The 14,930-nt window shown below is 35.1% G+C and overlaps 1 protein-coding gene across 6 annotated transcripts in view; it reads right to left on the reverse strand.

The window, feature by feature from the left end:
- KCNC2 (potassium voltage-gated channel subfamily C member 2) overlaps window positions 1-14,930 on the reverse strand; it is a 206,045-nt gene that overhangs the window by 10,230 nt on the left and 180,885 nt on the right. For all 6 annotated transcript variants that reach the window (XM_049783209.1, XM_049783206.1, XM_049783207.1 and 3 more), the window contains exon 3: window positions 15-939. In XM_049783209.1, the coding sequence (XP_049639166.1) occupies window positions 15-939 (925 nt within the window). The remainder of the gene's footprint in view (window positions 1-14; window positions 940-14,930) is intronic.

Here is a 14,930-nt window from a genome sequence, read left to right on the forward strand (position 1 = left end):
AAATAGTACCTTACCTGATCTGCTATGTTCCAGAAGTCGATTCTCTTTACCCAGACACGTGTCACTCTGTGTGCTATTGCAGGCCATATTTAATTCTGTCTTGCCAAAAGGAGGTGAGCTTGCCTGAGGTGCAGGAGGAATATGCTTCTTTCTTTTTCTTGGAAGTTTCTGCTTCGCCATTGCCAAGGAGTAGTACATTCCAAAATTGTTCACAATGACAGGCACTGGCATGGCGATTGTCAACACGCCAGCCAGAGCACACAGGGCTCCCACCAACATTCCTGACCAAGTTTGGGGGTACATATCCCCATAACCCAAGGTAGTCATGGTCACCACAGCCCACCAAAACCCAATAGGAATGTTCTTAAATTGTGTGTGTTCACTAGCTGAAGGGTCGTTAGGTTGAGCTCCTACTCGCTCGGCATAGTAGATCATGGTAGCAAATATCAAAACTCCTAGAGCCAGGAAAATGATCAGCAACAAAAATTCATTAGTACTAGCTCGAAGAGTGTGTCCAAGGACCCTCAATCCTACAAAATGCCGGGTAAGCTTGAAGATTCTCAGTATCCTCACAAACCTCACCACCCTGAGGAATCCAAGAACATCTTTGGCAGCTTTGGACGACAGCCCACTAAGTCCCACCTCTAAGTAGAAGGGTAGGATGGCCACAAAGTCAATAATATTCAGAAGATTTTTGACGAATTCAATTTTATTTGGGGAAAAAACAATACGGACTAAAAATTCAAAAGTAAACCATACCACGCATACTCCTTCTACGTATGTCAAGGCAGGATCCGTTTCAATTTCATACTGCAGAACACTTGTGCCATTGATAACAGGTTCTGTCTTGTTCTTAACAATATTGAAAGCTTCGTGTGTCTCCAGGCAAAAGGTTGTGATTGAAACCAGGATGAAGAATAAAGAAGCGAAAGCAATGAACTGCAAGAAAAAGAAAAAAAGGATCTAAACCATAATATACATGATTCAGCTCTGAAAGCCTTAATTTCTATGGATGAAAAAAATTAGAAGAGTATTTTAAATGTTCATGAGGCATGCAAAAATAAGTAAGTAGGTAACAATGAGAGCTGCACAGGTAATATGATTCAAATTCAGCTTTCAGCTTCAGAATTAAATGTTTTATGGTTTATATTGTAAAAGCATTTCTTGACACTGTAGTATAAGAAAATATATCTGTGGAAAGGATACATAAATAACACCAAAATTAATTTAAGGGATACAGATTTTAACTACAAATATGGCTTATAATACTAGAAATTTTCATTTTTATATAACATCTTATATAAACATAATCCACACTAATTGAAAATTGGAATTTCCTAAAATTAATTTTCTATCTCTGGAAAGCTTCACTGTCATGAGGCATAAAAGTGAAAAACAAACAAACAAAACAAACAAACAAAAAACCACTTTGAACTAAATTACCATATATATACTGTACCAATTTGAGGTAAAGATTTATCCAAAAGAATAAATCAATAAAATAAAAATCAACAACAATAAGAAAAAATCTATTTTAAAACAAATTATCAGCCCAGTGAAACAGTATGGAAACTTGGTCTTGAAAAGTTTATGCTAAAACATTCAGAGTCCCAGTTTCCCATATACACTGTACATAATTGGAGCAGATCTTTGTTCAAATGGAACTAATACCTAGTTCTCTGATAATCTTTTAAATTTAGCAAAATTAATAAGTACCTTGTTTATTAGTAATGAAGGTGTTTTATGACTATAAATAAATAAATAATTCAGAAACAGAGAGTTGTCAGTCAAGTAGAAATGACTATTGGAAGAAAATTGGGTATATCCCAAGCCTATAGCTGTCTTGTTTCTGATTCATCCTGAAATATAATTTCTATTGGGTTCCTATATACTCTCTGGACATTCCCACTCTCCACCACATCCTTATGAATCTCTTATATTGCTTTAAAAGTTTTACTGCAGAATTCTATCTATAAGATAGAATTAAACTATAATTTATATTTCTACTTCATCCATTAGCATTTTTAGCTAATATTGAAGACTCAAATTCTGGTCTACTTAAATATTATAGCAAAATAAGTGGAACTTTCCAAAGCTGCTCATACAAATCAATCCTAGCTTGTCTGCTCATTTCTGTACAACAAAGACAGTTTTCTTGTATACGTTACTCTTTGCTACCATTCAGAAACCAGAGTATTTTTCAATTTTAATTTTTCACTCGTTATTTGTGCAATAAATATACATTTAATGCTCTTCTATAATTTTATAGCAGTTAATAAAACACAATAATTTTGAGGAGCTCACAATCTACTCCAATTATATACATTAAGTGACCAAGCACAAAAATAGGGAAAGGTTCTATTTTGTTGTCTTAAGGTCTGGAATAAAATCATTTTCACTTTTGTATTTTGTTTTTCTGATTCACAAGTTGTTAATATGACTAGAGAGAAGAACAGAGTAATGGAAAACTTGATGAAAGAATAAGTAAAAAAATTAAGTATATAAAATGTTAGTTGAGATAAAAGTGACATAAAAAGGAATAACAGAAATAGATGAATAAAACAAGAATATTAAATTTAAAAATAAAATTTATATGCAGAGACGAGTTTAACTCTTGTTTTTATAGTGAAGCATATAGAGAAAAAAGGAGGAATTTACATTAACATTAGTCTTTAATTTCTCCTATGATAAAACCATAATATCTCTAGGTATTAAATGAAATTAAATGATACATGTTAAAATACATGTTAAATAAGTTAAAATGTTACATATCCAGACAAGATGCATCATGTAGATTAAATTCCTATAATTTATGTATCATCTTGAGCAAAATTAAAATGGAAATACCCTGTAAAATTATTGTCTTATGGATTTAATTAGTAGCCATCTTTTCAGTTTAATCAAAGTATTCATGTTTAGCACTATAGAGTCCCAGTACTGCCCACTCGCCCCCAATTAGTGTCTATGGAACTTAAATCTTGTGCCTCAATGCAAATATTCAAGTGTATCTCTACATATGAACATATGAATACTAGGAAGAGTAAGTGTGGAGAAGAGGGAGGGGAATGTGCGGATTAAATGTTAATATTTCCCTATTTCTTCATTAGTGTTAACATTAATATAATATGACAAGAGATTTACATGGGAAGTAATGCATTTGCTTTGCATGTGGCTGATGCCAGTTTGAACCTAGCACTGTATATGGTACTGAGTCCATCAGGAGTGACCCCTAAGCACAGAGCCAGGAGTAACCCTTAGGACTTCAAGGACTCAAATACCCCCCACACACACACACATATGCAGATTAAATAAATATAATTGAACTGGATAACTAACTCAAAAGTGCCAACAACTTCAACATGTAACAATTAACAGATTAACAATGAGCTCTGTGCTGCTTTTGCCCAGAGCCACTGATATAATAGATGTCCTCACATACTTTCATTTAAGAATGAGTTTCTAATCCACATGTTCACAAAGAGATTCAAAGAGATAGACTTTTTTTTCAAAGAGAAACTTGAATAAAACCTGAAAAAAAAGCAAAAAGTACTTTTTTCTATTTCTGTTCTGAAATTAAATGTATTTCATTTGAATGTATGTTTATTTAGTATATAAAATTTTATTTGTTTTAATACTAAACTTGTCCACTGTAGCAAAGCAACACAAAGAATGAGGTAGACATTTTTGATGTCCATTGAAATATGTGAAATAAATCAATCTAAAAAAATGTCTGAAGTGTAGCCACTTTTTTTTCTTTATGCCCACTTCAGATCCATTAGAATAGGAAACCTATACTGTTAGCAGTGATTTTTTTTTCTTTTGGGTATAATGTGGTATCAGTTAGGTGTGTTATTAAAGGGGGATTTAAATAACTCTGTAATGTATAGTGTTTAAATTTTTTTATAAAATCTGAGTCATGCCTTATATGCTTGATTTTAAGTAAATAAAATAATGCAATGACCAAAGAGAGAGTTAAACCTGGATGATCTTTCTAAAATATCATTTAGTTGATTTTACAAATCCATAAAAATTACACCCTGGCTATTTACATTTTTCTTTTTTTTCATAATACCTAAACCTTAAAAGAGTTTTAATTATTTGTGCACTCATATAATGGTGTTGTTATAATTAACAAGATTGTGGTGTTGTTCACGGAACTGTGATCTCTAGAGAGAAAAAAAATCTTTTTCATTAGGAAATCTATTCTCTAGGGCTAGCCCAGTGGCAATAACTAGATCCCAGTTTGTTGGTCCCATGCAGAGCTGACAATTATTTGACCTTTTCTGATGCTATAAAACTAATTTTACTTTGTTTAAGTTCTGATGTGTAAAATTAGATTCCCAAACTTAGTATTGAACACTTAAAAGAAATTTGGTATGATTTTCTTTTCACTATCCAACTAGAAACTAATCTTTTTTTTTAATGATTACTATATTCAGTTTCATATAACTAGCTATAAAGTCATGCATGTATTTGTAACAGCATGCTATATATTTAGTCTATATTTACATATACAAGCTATTTGCATATATGGATGTAAATGTGCCTGTATATGTGTAGGTATAGATAATAATAATAATAATATACAGCTAAGAATATGTTATATAGAGAGATAGATGTAAAGCAATATAACATTTATATCTCTCAAATCAAGGAGTTATACATACATACTGCTTTTGACAACTTGGATTTATAGAGTTCTGATTAATACAGTATGCCAGATTTTTGGCCTCTATCCAAAATAATACAAATATATCTCACTCTACGTTTTTCTGTGTCATATTCTGATTTCACTGAAACTGTATTTAGTCAAAACCTCTACATTTCTATAATGCCTGCAATGAGACAGACAAATCTAGTCATCTAATATTAAGTCAGATATTAAAGAAGTTTAAAAATCCTCTTCTCATTTTATTTTTTCTTTTACTTTTTTTTTGTTTTTGTTTTTGTTTTTGGGCCACATCCGGCAGTGCTCAGGGGTTACTCCTGGCTGTCTGCTCAGAAATAGCTCCTGGCAGGCATGGGGGACCAAATGGGGCACCAGGATTTGAACCAACCACCTTAGGTCCTGAATCGGCTGCTTGCAAGGCAAACACTGTTGTGCTATCTCTCCCGGCCCTTTTCTTTTACTTTTTAAGGTTTTTTTTGTATTGGGCCACATCCAACAATACTCAAAATTTCCAACGCCAATACTCTTTTTTTTATTCTATAAAATATTTACAAACATGATTGTAGTTGGGTTTCACTCATAAGAAAACCCCTTCACCAATGCAACATTCTCATCACCATTGTCCCCAATCTCCCTCCTCCCCTCCACCTGTATTCAGACAGGCATTCTACTTCTCTCACTTATTAACATTGTCATGATAGTTGTTAGTGTAGTTATTTCTCTAACTACATTCACCACTCTTTGTGGTGAGCTTCATAATGTGAGTCAGTCCTTCCGACCCTCATTTCTATTGTCTCTGGGCATTGCTACAATAATGTCTTTTAATTTTCTTAAAACCCATAGATTAGTGAGACTATTTTATGTGTCTTTCTCTCCCTGTGACTTATTTCACACAGCATAATAGTTTCCATGTTCATCCATGTATAGGAAAATTTCATGACTTCATCTCTCCCGACGGTTGCAATAATATTCCATTGTGTATTATATACCACCATTTCTTTAGCCATTTATCTGTTGAAGGGCATCTTGGTTGTTTCCAGAAACTCCACTATTCAATTTCCAACTTTGTAACTGGGATAGCTCCTGGCAGTGCTAGAAGGATCAAGCGGTGGTGGTCAAGGATTAAATTGAGGACTCCTTGCAAAGCATAGATTCAGCTCTCTAAGTCAGCTCTTCAGCTTATATTTGTAATGTTTACTTTCATTAAAAATGATTCATTCAAGAAAACAAATGTCCCTATTTTCCACATATAGCCAATAGAAAAATAACATGATTCTACATAAGGTTGCAGTGCCTCCAAAATGATATTTAATACAATTACATACTTCACTAGATACTGACATTGGTAAAAAAAAATATTTGCTCATTATGTGACCACTTATAAGATGCTCGTACTTAAGGAATTTTTGATATCTACAGAACTCTGAGATAATCAGAAATATCTAAATTCTTTTTAAATACTGGTATCTACTATGACTTTGTGTCCATCCATGTATTTGTCATTCTAATAGTTAGTCCTTTTTGTACTTTAAAATATAATGACCCCAAAATAACAATGTTATTCAGTCTTTGTTAAATAGCAAATAATATGGAATGGAGCAAAGTGGTCATATAGTCAAAACATATCTAGGAAAACAAATAAAAAGATCTGATAAATATATAAAAGATTTCTCTCTCTCTTTTGGGGGGGTCAACCTGGTGACACTCAGGCTATGCACTCAGAAATTGCTCTTGGCTGGGGTGACCATATGGGACACCAGGAAATTGAACTGCTTGTCCTAATCCTAGGTTAACACATGCAAGGCAAAGGCCCTACCACTTGTGCCACCACTTCAGCCCCGAGAGATATTTCATATAAGAATCAGCTGATGCTATTTTGGAGTCTTAGAATTTCCATGATCTGCCATCTGCTAGCTAACTGATAACTATCTACTAAGTTCTTTTTTTTTATTTAGATTTTGGGCCACACCCAGTAGTGCTCTGGGGTTAATCCTTGTTCTGAACTTAAAAATTGTCCCTGGAGGGGCCGGGTAGGTGGCGCTGGAGGTAAGGTGTCTGCCTTGCAAGCGCTAGCCAAGGAAGGACCACGGTTCGATCCCCCGGCGTCCCATATGGTCCCCCCAAGCCAGGGGCGATTTCTGAGCACATAGCCAGGAGTAACCCCTGAGCGTCAAACAGGTGTGGCCCAAAAACCAAAAAAAAAAAAAATTGTCCCTGGCAAGCTTAGGGAAACATGTGGGATGCTGGGGATCTAACTCAGGTTGGCTGCATGCAAGGCAAATGACCTACCTGCTCTGCAGGGCAAAATCTCTAAATCCATTAACTTTTCTTGTACCTACACAGCAATTTTCTCCAACATTATTGGATCACTGACTACTACAGATTTTCAATTTGAAATATTTGTAGCATCTCTCTCTCTTAATTCTCAATATCATTAACATTTTTTAGTTGTCTTTAATTAGCTTTTTATAAATTACCAAAAATAAACACTACATTATGGAACAAATGTGATTATATCACTCATTTGCATAAAATAATGTAATGGCCCCTGTCTACTGAACATGTCCTTAAGATGATTTAAATTTTCTTTATTTATACATTTTATGCCCATCTTCAGTGGTAAATCAGGCACTCTAAATCTCTCATTATCTACATGTAATTCTTTTCTCTAAAATATAATTCTTTCTTTGTATGACAGGAAAGAACTATTTAGCATTCAAGATTCATTTAAAAATCATTTACTTTTTGGAAAAGTTCCTGAAATATGAGGCAAAGTTAAGCACTGCCATGTTAGTTTCCTATACATATCTCTACTAATAGCACTTACCTTATCCCTGTAATATTTTATGTTCCACTTGGTTGCTAGAAAATAACCCTGTGACAGCAAGAATTTTTATTTATAATTTTAATCAATAGTGATGAGTTAGTATTTAATATATAAATGACAAAAGATAATGGCAAAGACTATGGCCACATTAAACATAAGCTCAACTTGGTTCTAGTGAATTTATTTATATCAATCACTTACCCCATGATGACAGAAAGAAAATGATGAACTGAGCTGCATAAGGGGATAGATTGTCAGTCTGGGTGACAAAAAGCAGGCCGGTGTCAGAGATTAAAAGGAAATTGAATACATCATGGAAGAGGAATTAGCAATGTCAATTTCTGCAGAGTTCAAAGAAGATAAAAAGAAAAAGACAGGGCCGGAGCGGTGATACTAGAGGTAAGGCATCTGCCTTGCAAGCACTAGCCTAGGATGGACCTTGGTTAAATCTCCTGGCTTCCCATATGGTCCCCCCCCACCCCAAGCCAGGAGCGATTTCTGAGTGCAGAGCCAGGAGTAATCCCTGAGCATCAATGGGTATGGCGCCCCCAACCCCCCAAAAAGGGAAAAGACATATTGGATAAGCTAATAAAGCCAAAATTAGTTTCTTCAAGTGAAGCAGAACTAACAGGGAAATGAGAGAAAACCAGATTTTAAAGTGTCATAAACATGTGGGTACTGAGTGGTGAATAAATACACACACACACACTCTCTCTCTCAAACATCAAAATTGCATTCCCATTTATGTCCATTTCATTCATGAGGTCATTTCAAAATTGAGGAGTTTTTATATAATAAACTAAATGGGCTTATTTTTGAAAATGCAAAGAAGCATTCAGAAAATGCAGTATGAGACCATGTTATTAAAAGTGTGAAGTGCTTTGGAATAAAAATGAATGCAAATACTCCTGGTGCTATTACTAAAATTGTTTAATCAGTTTTTCGGTTTGTTTCATGACACTTCCTTCCCACTGTTTGCCACCTGATTCCCCTAGAGTCCAACATCCTACTTCTTAGTCTAATGCTGACCCCGCCCATTCCCTATTTGCATGATTTTCACCTCTGACCCCTTTTGGAACACTGGAGCCTACAATAGTTTATATGACACTTAACTGAGAATCAGTGATCTAAATAATAATTTTTCTGTTTATCAGCAGCTAATCAGACATGATAAAACATGACTGTTTGGGGAGTTTTTCTTTTGACACCATAGATACTGTATCTCTTTTCCTAAATGATATTAGGAAAATAAGAATTGATGAATAGGTCCCTGATGGCAATTCTCTGGGATTTATAAATGCTATACAAAAAACAGTAACACTTTTCATAAATAATGGATAGTATACTGTCTTTGTCATTTAAATATAAAAGATGTCACCCAGGACCAGAGAGATAGGACAGTCATAAAATGCTTGCCTTGCACACATATTACTAGCACCACAGTCCATAGCATGAGGTAGCCTCTAAACAGGAACAACTCTTGAACATGGTCATATGGGACCTTCCTCTACCAAAAAAAGGCAAACTTAACAAATTAAAAATCTAATTTTCTTCTAAATATTGCAATTTTATAATAGTAATAGGAAATATCTTAATGTGCAAACCTATATTAACTATATTTATCTTCTTATACTATACAGTGTACAATAGATTTTATTATAACTATACAGAAATAAAATGAAGCTTGCACATTAGCACAAAATGCCCATACTTTGTAGAATATTATGCTGCTCTGACTTTATTTATTTATATATTTATTGTTTGGGGACCATATCCAGTGGTACTTAAGATTTAATACTTGGCTATATTCAGGGATAACTTCTAACTGTACTTGGATTACCATAGGTCATATCAGGGTTGGCCCCATGCAAAGCAAACGCTCTAAATTCGGTACTACTTACTACCTCTCTGATTTCTGAATGTATTTTTTAAAGAATATTTAAAGAAATATTTAGAAAAAATTAGGCTACTCTCACAAACCATTTATACACACAAATTACATGCAAATACTCACAGACACACAATTAATGTTGATAGTTGCCTATAGCAAAAGCCATAGCTCCATAAAATTTAAATCCCTCAGATTTATTTCTAATTTTTCTGGTAGAATTTTATATTTATTATTCATAGCTTTTCACTTGTACTTTCTAAGATTCTTATAAAACAAATGACATCCTATTCAAATACTGATTCTGTGGAAGCAAATTTAGCTAAGAAAATGGATTTAAGACTTACAAGCAATTAGGTTTTGATTTTCTTTCCTTTTTGGGGGGGGTCACACCCGATGACGCTTAGAGGTTACTCCTGGCTATGCACTCAGAAATCGCTTCCAGCTTGGGGGACCATATGGAACGCCGAGGGAATCAAACCATGGTCCAGCCTAGGCTAGCACGTGCAAGGCAGACAGATGCCTTACAGCTTGCGCCACAGCTCCAGGCCCAGATTTTGATTATTTTCACAGATTAACAACACATTTGGGTTCAATTTACATTAAAAATTCTGAAACATGAAAATAAAAATGTACTGAATTTTTCTTTCTCCAACATTTATTGCCTTTATTCATTTCTCTCTCTAGCTTTTTTGGCAACTACCTATGGTTCATGTCTTATGCTTAGTTCTGTGCAGATATAACTCCTGGAAGGAGAATAAAGCTAAATGGAGTGTTGGAGATTGAGCACAAGTTTTCCCTGTAAGACAAGCATCTTACCTACCGAACTCTCTCTCTCTCTCTCTCTCTCTCTCTCTCTCTCTCTCTCTCTCTCTCTCTCTCTCTCTCTCTCTCTCTCTCTCTCTCTCTCTCTCTCTCTCTCCTCTCTCGCCCCTGATATTTATTTTCTATCTAGAGAAAAAAATGGCTATTTTCATAGATTATTTAGCTCATTTTACAGCTTTCAGAGCCAGGTTTATAGGATTTGCCCTTGATCTAGAAAAAAAAAAAAAGAAAGAAAAAAAAGCTTCTAAATATTTAATAGAGATAGAAGATCCTACATTTAATATTCTCTTGAGTTTACACAGTGCCAAGTTATAAGCAAATCTAAAGTGTTTTTTTCCACATGGAAAATCTTAAAGAGTGTTATGTTAATAAAGTACTCTAAAATGACACTCTGGGGTCAGAACGATAGCACAGCGGTAGGGCTTTTGCCTTGCACACGGCTGACCCAGGATGGATCCGGGTTCGAGTCCCAGCATCCCATATTGGTTTCCTGAGCCTACCAGGAGCAATTTCTGAGTGCAGAGCCAGGAGTAACCCCTGAACACCAAAAAAGAACAAAATAATTAAATAAATAATAAATAAATAAATAAATAAACTGACACCCTGAAACCAGAAAAAATGTTTGCCTTGCATTCAGTTGACCATGGTTCAATCTCCAGCACTACCTATGGTGAACTGAACACCATCAGGGTTCAGAACTTAAAAACAGCCCTTGAGCATCACAGTCTAATAACAACTTACCTCATCCCACTCCAACCTCCTTAAAATCATTTCATAACAAAATGACACCCATGACTTAAATGGCATATTTAAAACCAAAACAAGGAACATGAATGGAACCTTAAAAAAATAATTGAAGGAGCCGGAGAGATAGCACAGTGGTAGGATGTTTGCCATGCACACGGCCAACCTGGGAAGGACCCTGATTCTATTACGGGCACCCAGATGGTCCCCGTTCCTACCAGGAGCGATTTCTAAAAACAGAGCCAGGAGTAAACCCTGAGTGCCACCGGGTGTGGCCAAAAAATTGAATATTGGATTATAACACTCTATAGGTCTCAAGAAAAACTCATTCTAAATAAAGATATTTCTTGAACATCTATGCTTACCACTAAAAACTCCTTTTCTCTTTTGTAGGGATTTGTCTGGTGATGCTCAGGCTTACTCCACTTCTAGGATTAGGGATCACTCCTGATGATATTCAGGAGCATTTTGTTGTGCTCAGGAGCAGAAAGGAATCTCGCATTACAAGTACCTGAACTGCTGCACTAACTCTCTTCCTCTTTTGTTTTTTAAAAGACATCAGGCTATCACACATTAACAAAAGACAAGTTGCCCTGAAGGCTGATCTAGGTTTCATCCCTGGCATCTCATATGGTCCCTGAACATGACCAATAGTGATGCCAGAGTCAGAAATAAACTCTGAACAGCACTGAGTGTGGCCCCAAACCATTTTATTTTGTTTTCCTCTGGGGGCGGGGGGGGGGGGGCGAGTAGAAGGTACAACCAGCAGTGCTCAGGGTTTACTCATGGCTATACATTAGGGATCACTCTTAGCTTGAGGGACCATATGTGATGCCAACCAAGGACCTAAAGAGATCCCCATGTGCAAGACAGATGTCCGCCTGTACTATGGCTTAGGTCACAAAACCATTTTTAAATATCTTAAATAGATTAAGATTTATCTTACACAGAAATGCAAACTTAAATATAATTATCAGTAAGTAACAATAAATTTCAATAAAGGGTCTCACCATTGAGATTCAGATCATCTACAGTAGGAATTCAAATCATAAATATCAACAATAATTGGCTCTCAAGAAGATCTCAATGAGAGAGAATGTAGCACTTCATGATAGAAAGAGACACAAATTGTAAATTAGCAATGAGAAGTAGGAGAATAAATGTTAAGAGATATTAGACAAAATATAAACAAAGAGGAGTGTTGATCTAAAGTACTTAGGGCTTTAATTTAAAACAACAAAGAAGGTTTGTGCTAAACAATCACAAAATTAGACTTAAAACTTGAACTTTAATAAACTGTGACATAGGTTTAAGGCATGAGCTTTGGGATTTTATTTTTATTTGGACCTACATGCCTGGCCTTCATCACACAAGGCCAATATTTTTTGCTAAACTTTGTTCTAGTCCCAAGGTATTTATTATTTCTTTCCTGTATTTCACAAGAAAACATTCCTTTGGGACCTAATTAATCTATTTAACTTCCTTGAGGAAAAGTTTATTATCTTCAAATGTTAAATCCAATTTCAGAAGAGCAAATTTCAAAAGTGCTTCTGTATTTAAATCTTGTCTGAAAACTGAAAATAAATTAGAGCAAGCCTCATTATAAGAAAAACACAGAGCCAGAGCTCGAATAAAAAGACAGGGTAAACCATATGCCTTGTATGAATCCAACCTGAGTTTGATCCCAGGCACTATATATGGTCTCCAGAGCACCATTAGGACTGATTTGAGCAAAGAGCCAGGAGTAAACCTAGAAACAGATAGATGTGAATACCCTGGAAAAAGAAAAATAAGAAGAAAGAAGAAAGGTAAGGGGGGAGGGAGGGAAAGAAGGAAGGAAGGAAGGAAGGAAGGAAGGAAGGAAGGAAGGAAGGAAGGAAGGAAGGAAGGAAGGAAGGAAGGAAGGAAGGAAGGAAGGAAGGAAGGAAGGAAGGAAGGAAGGAAGCCAGTCGAATTTGTTGATACTGTATAAAAGACTCAGTTATGATGGTGCTATTATTTCCAAAATTAGAGTCTTTGCCTTAAATGCTGAATTATCTGCATTTATAATTTTAGAAAAAAATTAATTTGTAGCTCAGGCCATTCTCCAAATAAATTAAACTAAATACCATTATATATTATTTCCTAAAAATAAATATTTGAGAAGAAATAAAGTATAATTTTTCCTCATCCTTTTGCACTTCTCCTTTAGACTGGAACTTAAGAAATTGATTAGATCATAGAAAATCTGTCTTAACAATGGTAATCTTCCTAACATTTTCTAATGTCAAATCTAACTATAAGGGCAATAGAAGTAGTTTTTAATAATATCTTTGTTTAAGCAGCATGATTACAAATATGTTTGTAGTTGGGGTTTAGTTATAAAAAGAACCCACCCTTCACCAAAGCAACATTCCCACCATCAATGCCCCTCATCTTCCTCCTCCTCCAACTTCTGCCTGTCTTTGAGACAGGCATTCTATTTCTCTCACTCACTACAAATGCCATGATAGTTGTCAGTGTAGTTATTTCTCTAACTGAACTCACCACTGCTCGTGGCAAGCTTCATACTGTGGGCTGGAAGGACATCTCTATTGTCTCTGAGTATTATTACAATATTGGCTTATTTTAAGTCCTACAGATGAGTGAGACTATTCTGTGTGTGTCTCTCTTCCTCTGACTTATTTCACTCAGCATAATAGTTACCATGTTCATCCATGTATAGGAAAATTTCATGACTTCATTTTTCCTGACAGCTGCATAGTATTCCATTGTGTAGATGTACCATAGTTTCTTTAGCCACTCATCTGTTGTCATGAAAGAGCAGTTTCTTAATGATCAAACTATTGGCTCAGAGAGTTTTCAAATAGAGAGGCTATAGAGAAGTATCAAACAATTTAAACACATTGTTCCCCACTTATATAAAACAGTCAATACTATTAAAAATATTGAAAGGGAGGCCAGAGTGATAGTACAATGGGTAGGTAGGGCATTTGCTTTGCACAAAGTGGAGTCGGAATGACCAATGCAGATTTTATTTATGTACCTCATATAGTCCCCAGAGGCTGCCAGGAGAGATTTCTGAGTGAAAAACCAGGAATAACAGCAGTTACTGAGCAGCGGTAGTTGTGACCCAACCCCCCTAAAATATTTAAAATATGCCAAATGTTTAATTTTTACTTAATACTAGAACAAAGCTAGTGCCTCTTTAAATAGCCAGGGTTTTCAAATAACTTATATATATATATAATATGTGATAATATATTTAGAAATTTTCAGCAAGATATTTCAATTATGGTTATCTTCCAGAATATAAGACTCTGAATATTTATTTACCTAAGTAATTCCAATGAACCCTACTATAATTTAAGCAGGTTTAATACATCAATAATACCTATATACATATATAATATACATATGTTAATATATAATTTTACAATTAAGCACATCTATTTTTTCCTAACAGTGAAAACTGGTTTGAAAAAAGTTAGAAATAATGTAATGGGGTCGGAGAGGTGGTGCTAGAGGTAAGGTGTCTGCCTTGTAAGCCCTAGCCAAGGAAGGACCGAGGTTTGATCCCCCGGTGTCCCATATGGTCCCTCCAAGCCAGGGGTGATTTCTGAGTGCTTAGCCAGGAGTAAGCCCTGAGCATCAAATGGGTGTGGCCCAAAACAAAACAAAAAAAAAAAAAAAGAAGTAATGTAATGTAGGAAGTAAGAATAAATGGATGAGAAGAAAGGGGCAAGGCCCGTTGACACATTGGTGGTATAGAGTGTGGTATATCTATGTATCTAAAACACAGAACTTACAAAATTGAAAGTATTCGCTCCAAACGACAACAGCCAATTAAAATTTTGGCTATCCGGTAACAGGTTGGGGTAGAAGAAAAACTAAGGGTACTAGTGGAGAGAATGTGACACAGTAGTAAGATTGGTATTAGAATATTGGATGCCTAAATCTCAAACATTAATTAATAATTTAATCAAGTTGTTTAATTG

This window comes from Suncus etruscus, chromosome 11 (assembly GCF_024139225.1).
Source record: "Suncus etruscus isolate mSunEtr1 chromosome 11, mSunEtr1.pri.cur, whole genome shotgun sequence".
In the NCBI taxonomy this organism is placed as follows: Eukaryota; Metazoa; Chordata; class Mammalia; order Eulipotyphla; family Soricidae; genus Suncus; species Suncus etruscus.